The sequence below is a fragment of the Scyliorhinus canicula genome, chromosome 19 (genome assembly GCF_902713615.1).
Source record: "Scyliorhinus canicula chromosome 19, sScyCan1.1, whole genome shotgun sequence".
NCBI lineage: Eukaryota > Metazoa > Chordata > Chondrichthyes > Carcharhiniformes > Scyliorhinidae > Scyliorhinus > Scyliorhinus canicula.
The window spans coordinates 60,388,963-60,401,625 of record NC_052164.1 but is presented as its reverse complement, the minus strand read 5'-3'; the positions used below and the strand labels follow the sequence as shown (position 1 = coordinate 60,401,625).

At 46.4% G+C, this 12,663-nt stretch overlaps 1 protein-coding gene across 4 annotated transcripts in view; it reads left to right on the top strand.

The window, feature by feature from the left end:
- LOC119954558 (CMP-N-acetylneuraminate-beta-galactosamide-alpha-2,3-sialyltransferase 4-like) overlaps window positions 1-12,663 on the top strand; it is a 131,759-nt gene that overhangs the window by 95,649 nt on the left and 23,447 nt on the right. For 3 of the 4 annotated variants that reach the window (XM_038779894.1, XM_038779893.1, XM_038779891.1), the window contains exon 10: window positions 4,649-4,780. The exons of the other annotated variant lie outside the window; for it this stretch is intronic. In XM_038779894.1, the coding sequence (XP_038635822.1) occupies window positions 4,649-4,780 (132 nt within the window). The remainder of the gene's footprint in view (window positions 1-4,648; window positions 4,781-12,663) is intronic. 4 annotated transcript variants of the gene reach the window in all.

Below are 12,663 nucleotides of genomic sequence, written 5' to 3'. Positions count from 1 at the left end.
TGTGCAGGGAAGGTCATGTCTTACAAACCTAATAGAATTCTTTGAGGAAGTGACAAAGTTAATTGATGAGGGAAGGGCTGCAGATGTCATATACATGGACTTTAGTAAGGCGTTTGATAAGGTTTCCCATGGCAGGTTGATGGCAAAAGTGAAGTTTTATGGTTTTCAGGGTGTACTAGCTAGATGGATAAAGAACTGGCTGGGCAACAGGAGACAGAGAGTAGTGGTGGAAGGGAGTGTCTCAAAATGGAGAATGGTGACTAGCGGTGTTCCACAGGGATCCGTGCTCGGACCACTGCTGTTTGTGATCTACATAAATGACCTGGAGGAAGGTATAGGTGGTCTGATTAGCAAGTTTGCAGATGACACTAAGATTGGTGGAGTTGCAGATAGTGAGGATGACTGTCAGAGAATACAACAAAATATAGATAGATTGGAGAGTTGGGCAGAGAAATAGCAGATGGAGTTCAATCCAGGCAAATGCGAGGTGGTGCATTTTGGAAGATCAAATTCTAGAGCGGACTATATGGCCAATGGAAGGGTTTTGGGGAAAATTGATGTCCAGAGAGATCTGGGAGTTCAGGTCCATTGTACCCTGAAGGTGACAACGCAGGTTGATAGAGTGGTCAAGAAGGCATACAGCATGTTTGCCTTCATCGGACGGGGTATTGAGTACATGAGTCGGCAGGTCATGTTACAGTTGTATAGGACTTTGGTTCGGCCACATTTGGAATACTGCGTGCAGTTCTGGTCGCCACATTACCAGAAGGATGTGGATGCTTTGGAGAGGGTGCAGAGGAGGTTCACCAGGATGTTACCTGGTATGGAGGGTGCTACCTATGAAGAAAGGTTGAGTAGATTAGGATTGTTTTTGTTGAAAAAACGGAGGTTGAGGGGGGATCTGATTGATGTCTACAAAATTTTTAGATGTATGGACAGGGTGGATAGCAACAAGCTTTTCCCAAGAGTGGGGGTGTCAGTTACAAGGTGTCACGATTTCAAAGTGAGAGGGGGAAAGTTTAAGGGAGATGTGCATGGAAAGTTTTTTACGCAGAGGGCGGTGGGTGCCTGGAACGCTTTACCAGCGGAGGTGGTAGAGGCGGGCACGATAGCATCATTTAAGAGGCATCTAGACAGGTATATGAACGGGCGGGAACAGAGGGAAGTAAACCTTGGAAAATAGGAGACAGGTTTAGATAAAGGATCTGGATCACCGCAGGCTGGGAGGGCTGAAGGGCCTGTTCCTGTGCTGTAATTTTCTTTGTTCATTGTTCTTTGTTCTAATGGCACCTGTGGGGTCTCCCAGGCCTCTCCTTCTGGCACCCGGTCACTTTGATACATAGTGGAGTGTCCTCACTTTGGGTGAGTGGGATAATGGGTTATGAGAGGGTTGACAAGGGCAGCACGGTGGCCTAGTGGTTAGCACAACCGCCTCACGGTGCTGAGGTCCCAGGTTCGATTGTGGTTCTGGGTCACTGTCCGTGTGGAGTTTGCACATTCTCCCCGTGTCTGCGTGGGTTTCACCCCCACAACCCAAAAATGTGCAGAGCAGGTGGATTGGCTATGCTAAATTGCCCCTTAATTGTAAAAAATAATTGGATAATCTAAATTTATAAAAAAAAAATTAAAAAATGAGGGGGTTGAAATTGTCTGTGGGTGTGGGGGCGTGGGGGACTCTAAAGCTCCTCAGAGATTGGGGCATCCTTTCAAAATGGTCTCACCGGCGAGTTCAGCTCCCATTGCAGAAACAATTTCCCTGGGCGGGATTCTCTTGCCATGTTGCACTCAAGCGAGTGCACAACGCAGTTCCTGGGAGAGGCCCTCAGCGGACCTCCCAACATGCACCGCGCCTCGCAGGATTCACCCAAGTTCCGCAAAACATCAGAGTCGGAACTGCATCCAAAATGGGCGGGACCAAATGATGTTTGCGGATGCAGGTCGTAAACCTACTTCCACCGGCCTCCCTCGATTCACCAGCCTTCCCAGGGATGCAACAGCCGGGTGCCGTCAGTGCTGCTCCACAGAAACGTGGACCAGGTGGGATGGCAGCCGGGGGTGGGAGGGGGATCTCCAAGGTCATCGGATACCCCTAGATTTAAATAGATTCCATTCACTCCAGAGCGCTGTTAAGAAATGAAATGAAATGAAATGAAAATCGCTTATTGTCACGAGTAGGCTTCAAATGAAGTTACTGTGAAAAGTCCCTAGTCGCCACATTCCGGTGCCTGTTCGGGGAAGCTGTTACGGGAATCGAACCGTGCTGCCAGCTTGCCTTGGTCTTCCTTCAAAGCCAGCGATCAGCCCAGTGAGCTAAACAGCCTTCGTCTGTTGGCTTAAATAGATTCCATTCACTCCAGAGCGCTGTTGAAGTCTGTTGACTGTACTGTTTTTATTGGGCTGGCGATGAGTTGGGCTGGCGATGAGTTGGCTGGCGATGAGTCGGCGGCGATGAGTCGGCCGCGATGAGTTGTCCCATTCCCCCACAGAAAGCATCCTATCGGGCTGCATCACAGCCTGGTATGGCAGCTGCTCAGCCCAGGACCGCAAGAAACTACAGAGAGTCGTGAATACCGCCCAGTCCATCACACGAACATGCCTCCCATCCATGGACTCCTTCTACACCTCCCGCCGCCTGGGGAAAGCGGGCAGCATAATCAAGGATCCCTCCCACCTGGCTTACTCACTTTTCCAACTTCTTCCATCGGGCAGGAGATACAGAAGTCTGAGAACACGCACAAACAGACTCAAAAACAGCTTCTTCCCCGCTGTTACCAGACTCCTAAATGACCCTCTTTTGAATTGACCTCATTAACACTACACCCTGTATGCTTCAACCAATGCCAATGCTTATGTAGTTACATTGTATATCTTATGTTGCCCTATTATGTATTTTCTTGAATTTTGTTTAATTCCCTTTTCTTCCCATGTATTGAATGATCTGTTGAGCTGCTTGCAGAAAAATACTTTTCACTGTACCTCGGTACGTGTGACAATAAACAAATCCAATCCAATCCAATTTCAAGGATGCCTGGATGGTACCCGGCGTGACAAACCAAATGGTGGAAAGGGCAACTGGGCTAGGTGGCTACTTTTTCATTGCCACCACAGACACGATGGGATAAATGGCCTCCTTCTATGCCATGAATCTTTTATCATTCTATCCCTGGCATAGCAGCTTTGGTGTCATCGCATCCATTCCTGCTGTAAGTTAAAACTATCTGTAAGGAGGAAGTGATCCATCATTGAAGTCTGCTTACTGCTATCAGCCAATGGTGAGGTTCTGAAAGAATACGAAATGTTGTAGTTTTCCTAGGCAGCACGGTAGCATGGTGGTTAGCATAAATGCTTCACAGCTCCAGGGTCCCAGGTTTGATTCCCGGCTGGGTCACTGTCTGTGCGGAGTCTGCACGTCCTTCCCGTGTGTGCGTGGGTTTCCTCCGGTTGCTCCGGTTTCCTCCCACAGTCCAGAGATGTGCGGGTTAGGTGGATTGGCCATGCTAAATTGCCCGTAGTGTCCTAAAAAGTAGGGGGGGGGGTTGTTGGGTTACGGGTATAGGGTGGAAACGTGGGTTTGAGTAGGGGAGATCATGGCTCGACACAACATCGAGGGCCGAAGGGCCTGTTCTGTGCTGTACTGTTCTATTCTGCACCACTTATGAAGAGTTATGAAGTGATTAGCGGTTGTGACCAATGAGTGATTGATCTTGCCAAACCTTTTACGCTACAGACAAGAGATTGGCACATTGCTGTTCAACATTCAAAAGTAAGGGCAAAGATTTTGGAAAGATTTCTTTGGTGCAATGATTAGAAGAACATTCAGCCTCACATTGGCGACGGACCAGACTGTCATCTAGAACCACCTTATCCCACATTGAAAGCTGTCATTGTCGCCGTGCCCCCAGATTGAGATGTCTTTTGAAAGAGTGGTTATCAGTCTGGTAGATTCTGTAGAGAAATCAGCCAAAGGTCGGCTATGGATATCAGTAGATTATACAGCCTGATAAACTGAGGCTATTTGGCTGTATAATACTTCATGAAAAACATTTTAGTTAGTGTGTTATCTCAATATGGTCTCTCACAAGAAACTATTCACCAGTCTGTGCACCCTATTTATATTGAAATAATTGATGTAAATTAGTTATACTGGAAAGATTGTAAACTTCTGCAACAGAGAGTTCAGTGGAGCTCTCAACTAATCAAATGATTCAGAAGTTTGTGTGGGAGCATGGCAAAGATTGAATCCACCCTGCTCTATAATACCCGCAATTGGGCCAATCCTCAATTCTCAGAGGGATTATCCTCCTGTTTCTCTCTAACGGGGTTAGAACTTCATGGTGTCTTGGACCTGAGACCAGATGGCGGGCATCATCCACTCACCCTGGCTTCAGTTCCCAATAATATCAGGGGGGATGCACACTTCATCACAGTTGGAAGACAGACACTACTTTTCAGATGGTTGTACATGTGGAGGAATGTATGAGAACACCTGAGACAAGGGTCTTCAAAAGCTCTCATTGAATCCCCCTCTTCAAGCTGATATTCACATATTTGGATGAGAGATAATGCTGGAAACACGTCTGCATATGTATCCACATTTTAGTGTTTAATTTCATAAATTTCCCTAATCTAGGAATATTTCCCACACTAGGTCACATCAGGATTCTGGAGGAGGCCAGCCTTTTTAAAGAATTTGGATCCTGCTAAGGTGCGGATGCTGAACCCTTTTTATATGTATCAAGCTGCAACACAATTCCTGGGGAAAATGGACATGATCAGAAGGGTAAGGATATGATTCTGTTCTGTAAAGACATTGTAAAGTCTCTTGGGAAGGTAGTGCCAGAGAACCCCCAATCTCCCAAAATATGGAGAGATCATTAACAGTAGAGCAAAGGTTGTAGATTTTTTATTTTGCCCTCAGTAAAAACAAATTGCTCTTATATCGTGTTTTGAACACAGTAAAACTTTTTAATATGGATCGCAGGAAAGCATGAAGGAAGGCATGCTGTGTTGCACGTCAGGTTATCAATTCTGTCTCCTATTGGTGAGAGGAACAAAGAAAGTTTTGCATGGCCTCAGGGTGGCCCAAAGAATCTTACAGCCAATGATGTACGTTTGAAGTGTAGTCACTGTTGTAAAGTCAAAATTGAGTCATATTAAAGTTTCGCTTCAAGTTAAATAAGTTTGGAAAAGATTAGCAATCTCTTTGCAGTCACAAGCTGGGACATAGTTGGACTGCTATTTTATCAACTCACCTGATTGATAATAATCATAGAATCATAGAATTGACAGATGGAGGCCATTTGGCTCCGGCTCTTTGAAAGAACATAGAACATAGAACAGTACAGCACAGAACAGGCCCTTCGGCCCTCGATGTTGTGCCGAGCCATGATCACCCTACTCAAACTCACGTATCTACCCTATACCCGTAACCCTTAACCTTACTTTTATTAGGACACTACGGGCAATTTAGCATGGCCAATCCACCTAACCCGCACATCTTTGGACTGTGGGAGGAAACCGGAGCACCCGGAGGAAACCCACGCACACAGGGGGAGGACGTGCAGACTCCACACAGACAGTGACCCAGCTGGGAATCGAACCTGGGACCCTGGAGCTGTGAAGCATTTATGCTAACCACCATGCTACCCTGCTGCCCTTATAACACCATACTTAAAACCACGCCTCCACTCTCAGCCCGGAAACCAGTAACCCCACCTAACCTTCTAACCTTTTGGACACTAAGGGGCAATTTAGCATGGCCAATCCACCAAGACTGTGGGAGGAAACCAGAGCACCCGGAGGAAACCCACGCAGACACGGGGAGAAAGTGCGAACTCCACACAGTCACCCGAGGCCAGAATTGAACCCTGGTCCCTGGAGCTGTGAGGTAACAGTGCTAACCACTGTGACACCGTGCTGCCCCTTAATAAGCAGTCATTAAAAGAATTACCATAAAAATCTCTGACAGTTGGAGATTCATTCTCATGTTTCAGATCCATTCCATCTGACATTCACACTTAAGGTTGGGCTGGGGTAACACCATGCATGAGATGGCTTTCTGTGGGGTCAACATCTTGTTTGAGTGGTAGCTTTACTGAGCATCTCCTATAGGCAGAGGGAGGTTCCTGGTTCCGAGGCTGCCTCCCCTATGGATCCCAGGGAACGAAGCCCAAAACCAAAAGGTCGGTGTTGGATCGAAAGCTGTCTAATGAGGCAAAGAGGAGTCTCCTCAGGGGAAATAAAATACAATATATTGGATAAACTCATCAGGCCTGATAGCATCTGTGAAGATGTTTCGGATCAACATGATCTTTCCAAGAACCTTAGAGGAAAACTGGCTTAAAAATAGTTGTTCAGGATTTAGAGAAAAAGATTTATGAAGAAAAGTGGATGTTTATGTCCCACTGAAAGGTAGCATCATTTTTGTGTTCTGAAAAAAGGACACAATATCAAGTCAGAATCATATCAAAGGGTGGTTCAAACACAGGAAGAGACCATTCAGCCTGTTGTGTCCATGCTAGTGCTGTGATGGAGCAATTTACCTAGTTCCACCCCCTGATCTTTTACACAAAGCCCCGCATTGTTTTTGTTTTCAGATAATGATCCAATTTCATGTTGGGTACCTAACAGAAATTCCTCAGACGGGATTCTCTGTCCCGCCGCATCCATTTTCTGGTGTGTTGCACCCCCGCCGGCAGCGGGACCCTCCATCCCGGCAGTCAGCCAATGGGGTTCCCCATTGTGGGCACCACCCCATGCCGTCGGGAAATCCGCGGGCATGAGTGCACTGCCGGCGAAATGGAGGATCCCGCCGACGGAGAATCCAGCCCCTCATCCCTAGAACCATTCTCCTGAAGTTTTCCTGCATCCTCTCTAATGCAGTTCACATCTTTACAAAACTGTGGTGCCCAGAACTGGACACAATAGACCAGTTGAGGCTGAACTAGCATTTCATACAAATTTAACAAGTTCTGCTTGTTAATACTCTGCATCTCTATTTAAAGTGTCCAGCTCCGAAAACTTTATAAATCACTCTCTCAATCTGTCCTGCCACCTCCAATGATTTGTGCACATATACTCCTAGCTCCCCCCTGCTCCTATGTCCCTTTTAAAATTATATCATTTATTTTGTATTGTCTATCCTTATTCTTCGTCCCAAAATCAATAGCTTCACACCTTTCGTTCTTCAAGCGTTCTTCAAAGCAGCCTTCAGGACACGCGACACGCAGAATTGCCTAGCAAAAACTTATAGCTAAGTTCCGCACGCATGAGTGCGGCCTCAACCGAGATCTTGGATTCATGTTGCATTATATCCACCCCCCATCATCTGGCCTGGACTTGCAAAATTCCACCAACTGTTCTGGCTTGAGACAATTCACACCTCTTTAACCTGTGATTATCCCTCTCTCTGGATCTGTAATGATTTGATTACCTGCAAATGCTCGCATTCCAAGCATTGTCCAGCATCTCTGACTTTGTCTATATAAATGTTTCTGGACTATACCTCTCCATTCACCTGAGGAAGGAGCTGCGCTCCGAAAGCTCGTGTTTGAAACAAACCTGTTGGACTTTAACCTGGTGTTGTAAGACTTCTTACTGTGCTCACCCCAGTCCAACGCCGGCATCTCCACATCACACCTTTCAATAGTGATATTCTTGTGCCACTTAATCATAGAATTATAGAACCCCTACAGTGAAGAAGGAGGCCATTCAACCTATCGGGTCTACACTGACCCTCTGAAAGAGCACCCTACCCAGGCTCAACCTCCCACCATATCCCCGTAACACCACAAAACCTTTGGACAGTGAGGGGCAATTTATCATGGCCAATCTACATAACCTGCACATGGGTCTTTGCACTATGGGAGGAAACCGGAGCAACTAAAGGAAACCCACACAGACACAGGAAGAATGTGCAAACCCCACACAGCCAGTCACCCAAACTGGAATTGAGTCTAGTTCCCTGGTGTTGCGTGGCAGCAGTGCTAACCACTATGCCAGCGTGCCACACTAATTTACCTAGAGCAACAGTCTGTTGTTTTGAAGATCTGCACTATCCTCCTCGTGGTTCATAATATTTCCAAGTTTTCTGATATAGAATCACAGAATCTCTGCAGTGCAGAAGTGGGTCATTCAGCCCATCTATTCAGCACTCACTAGCTGAAAGAGCATTCTACCTAATCCCACTCCCCTGACTTATCCCTTCAACCTTGCACAGAGTTTCTGCACACTAACTATTGAGGAGGCATGCACTAGAACACTTAGATTATTTTGCACCTCAGAATTCTGCAGCTGTTTTCCATTTAAATAACACTCTGCTTTTTTATTCTTCCTACCAAAGTGAATAGCTTCATATTTTCCCATATTATACACCATCTGCCAGATTTTTGCCCGCTCACTCAACTTGTCTCTGCCTGCAACATCCTTGTGTCTTCTTCACAACATACTTTCCTACCCATCATTGTGTTACTTGCAAATTTAGTTACCGTGCCTTTACTCCCCTCATCTAAGTCATTGACATAAATTATAAAATATTGAGGCCCCATCTCAGACCACTGCGGGACTTCAATTGTCACATCTTTTCAGTCAGAAAAAGACCCATTTATCAATACTCTCTGTTTTCTGCCAGCCAGCCAATCACCTACTCATGCTAGCATATCATGGCTGATTATACTCTAATTTCTTTCACAGATTCATGGAATTATAGAATTCCTACAGTGCAGAAAGAGGCCATTTGGTGCATTGCTTCTGCACTGGCCCTCTGAAAGAGCATCCTATCTGAGCCCACTCCCCTGTCCTATCCCTATTACCCCACCTCAGCTACGCCATGAGTTTTTATTTTACACACTAACCTTCGATGTGGCACCTTATCAAATGGCCCAGGAAACCCAAGTACAACGGATTGGATTCTCCATTGGCAGGATGCTCCGTTTTGCCGGCAGCCCGGAGGTTTCCCGACAGCGTGGAGCAGCCCCATAATTAAGGAAGGGGCAGCACGGTAGCATGGTGGTTAGCATAAATGCTTCACAGCTCCAGGGTCCCAGGTTCGATTCCCGGCTAGGTCACTGTCTGTGTGGAGTCTGCACGTCCTCCCCGTGTGTGCGTGGGTTTTCTCCGGGTGCTCCGGTTTCCTCCCACAGTCCAAAGATGGGCGGGTTAGGTGGATTGGCCATGCTAAATTGCCCGTAGTGTCCTAATAGTAAGGTTAAGGGGGGGGAGTTGTTGGGTTGCGGGTATGGGGTGGATACATGGGTTTGAGTGGGGTGATCATTGCTCGGCACAACATCGAGGGCCAAAGGGCCTGTTCTGTGCTGTACTGTTCTATGTTCTATGTTCTAATTGAAAACCCCATTGACCGGCTGGCGTAACTGAACATCCCGCTGGCGGGGTGAAACAGAAATGTGATGTAGCAGGGCGGAGGATCCAGCCAGTATGCCCACAGACTCCTGTTTATTCACAGTGCATGCTACTTCTTTCAAGAACTACAATAGTTTGTTTGAATATGATTTCCTTTCCAAAACCATGTCGACTCTACCCGATTACCTTGAGTTTCTCCAAGTGCCCCAGTATCACTTCTGAAATCAATTTGAGTATCTTCTCCACAACACACGTCAAGTTAACTGGCTATAGTTTCCTGTTTTCAGCCTCCAGGAGGAGCTATTTCTGGAATAGCGGTGCTATATTTCTACTTTCCAGTCTGATAGAGCCTTTCATGAATCTAGTGGATTTTGGAAAATTAACACCAATGCATCTATTATCTCATTAGTCTTATCTTTTAAGACCCTAGAGTAAAGTCCATTGGGATCTGGATACTTATCAGCCCGCATCTCCATCACTTTATTCAGTACCACTTCCTTAATGATTGTAAGTTCACCAAGTTCCTTTCTTCCTTCCACCTCCTGATTTGCAGCTGTTACTGGGATATTTTTGCAGCTTCTAAAGTAAAGACAGAAGCAACATATTTGTTCAATTCATCCACCATTTCTATATAATTTACCATTAACTAGATACTGTGAGGCCTGGATAGAGTGGATGTGGAGAGGATGTTTCCAATTATAGGAAAAACTAGAACCAGAGGACACAATCTCAGATTAAAGAGACGATCCTTTAAAACAGAGATGAGGAGGAATTGCTTCAGCCAGAGGGTGGTGAATCTGTGAAACTCTTTGCCGCAGAAGGCTGTGGAGGCTAATTCACTGAGTGTCTTTAAGACAGAGATAGATAGGTTCTTGATTAATAAGGGGATCAAGGGTTGTGGGGAGAAGGCAGGAGAATGGGGATGAGAAAATATAATTCTGCTCCTATGTATTATGGTCTTATGGGTACCCAGTCTTGAGTCGCTTGATCTGTTCGAAGTCTATCCCATTTAGCAGGTTGGTAGTGCCACACAGCATGATGATTGGTAAAGGGTTACCCCTGATGATAATTACTGACCATGTATAAAATAAGGTGTGTCACAGTGATTGTGTTCACTGAGGGAAATGACTAAGTAGATGGCAGCTCGAGCTATGTCTTTCCACCTCATCTCAGGTTTCACCTCATCTCCAATAAACTACCATTATTTCCTCCCTTACAAAAGTTGCCTTCAGAAAGTCCTCTTTCATGTCAAATATTTATTGTCTATTCATAACTACCTATGTCTTTGTTAGTTAGGATATAAATAAATGTTTTTTGTACAAAGACCAAGATCTCTTCTAGAGTAAGAAGCTAACAAATTCTGAGATCAAACTGCAATATCAGTGTATAATTAATCTTTGGCAATATCACTAAATGTTTCACTATCTCTCTTGATCACAAGGAAGTTACTGCAACTCAACCTTAAGCCCATCCATCCAGAATGAGCCTCAAGACTTTAATAGGTTGTCTTCATTCTCAGAGTGTTTTGTTTTGATCCTTCTTTATAATGAGCAACTTATTGATAACATGCTCAATTCGACTTTTTGCTGTTTCGAGTCTCTGATCCCTTAAACCACATTCAGATTTTAATGAAAAGTTATTTTCTCACATTACCATTTCCATACTGAACACAATCTTATACATCTCTGGAAAATCGCCTCTGAGGTGCATTGTTTCATGGACAAAGAGGTCATATTTCTCTGTTCACTGCTCATAACTCAGACATTCAACATAAAGCTCTTTTCTGTGGTAGCCTTAATGCCTCAATGTCTTCCATACATCCTAACGAGCAGGACAGGCACCATCAGCATTAAACCATGACTTACTTTGACTTTTACTCTTCTGTTTTGTCTATTAGAATTCATCATTTTGTTGGTTTTATTGATTGTTGTTCTGACACTGGACTGAGCTTCCAGTCAATGAAGGTCCCTGAGTTTCTCTAAACTTTATTCTAGCTCTTTCACCCCAATTCATGGAGTTTGCGTGTTGCCCATGTTTCCTTCCCTTGAGCATTTTCACTTGTCCAAATTAAATTTCACCTCACCCCAAAGAAGTTTCCATTATCTCCTCCATTACAAAAGTTGCTTTCAGAAAGTCTGAATTTCTCTTTCACGTCAAATTATTATTGTCTATGAAAGGCTACTTGCTACAAATAGGTTGCAGTTTGTTGCTGGACTAGTGGTCAGTTGAGTTGCTGTTGAAATATATAGGGTGAGATTGTCTCACCCCGGGGTCGGGCCGAAGAATCGACGGACGGGCGGGAATCGTGCCACACCGCCCTGTCGCCGGTTCGCCGATTCTCCGGAGAGCGGAGAATTGTCGCTAGCGCGGCGACGGTTGGGGGCCGCTGTAGGGGCCCCACCCCCGGCGATTCTCAGCCCGCTATGGCTACGCAAATAAAGCCGGGTCCCGCTGGCGCCATTCACACCTGCACTTGCCCAGCGGGACATCGGTGTGGATGCATCCGGAGGCGGCCTGGTTGGGGGGGGGGGGGGGGGGGGGGGGAGGTGGGTCCGACCCCGGCGGGGGGCCCTCCGCTGTGGCCTGGCCCGTGATCGGAGCCTACCGATCAGCGGGTCGGCTCTCGGGCTCTCGGTCTCTTTTGTTTCGTGCCGGCCCCTGTAGCCCTACGCTATGTTACGACGGGACCGGTACGGAGAAGGGAGACACTGTGCGTTGGCGCCGGTCCCACTGCGCATGCACAGACGTGCAGCGCCCGTCTGACAATGGGGATCAGCAGCTGGAGCAACATGTGTCACTCCAGTGCTGTGCTGGACCCCTGTAGGGATCAGAATTGCCGCTCATGAGGCCATGTTGACGCCGTCGAGAAACGCGACGGCCTTTACAATGGCGTCAACACTTAGCCTGAGGATCACAGAATCGCACACAGAGTGTTGGATTTTCTGCCCAGGGATGCACGGATCGTGTTCCCTGGTGGGACGGAAAATTGGGCGTCGGGGCAAAATCGGGATCAACGCCCGGCGCCAAACCCATCGTGACGCTCCGATACTCCGATCCCTGCACGCCGGCAGGGGGATTGATCTCAATGACACATTTACATCCATTTCGCATGCCCAGAACCCTATATCACCACAGTCATGAATTACGGATCACTTGTGCTCTCCACCGGTATGACCCTAGCATGGTGGGTTTTGCGGTGGACCAAGGGGTTAACGACTCCAACCCTTTCATAGCTTTCTAACCGTGTTCTGTGATTGACAGATTCTACAAACTTTACAGCTTTGATCCATTATTCTCCCTTCATGA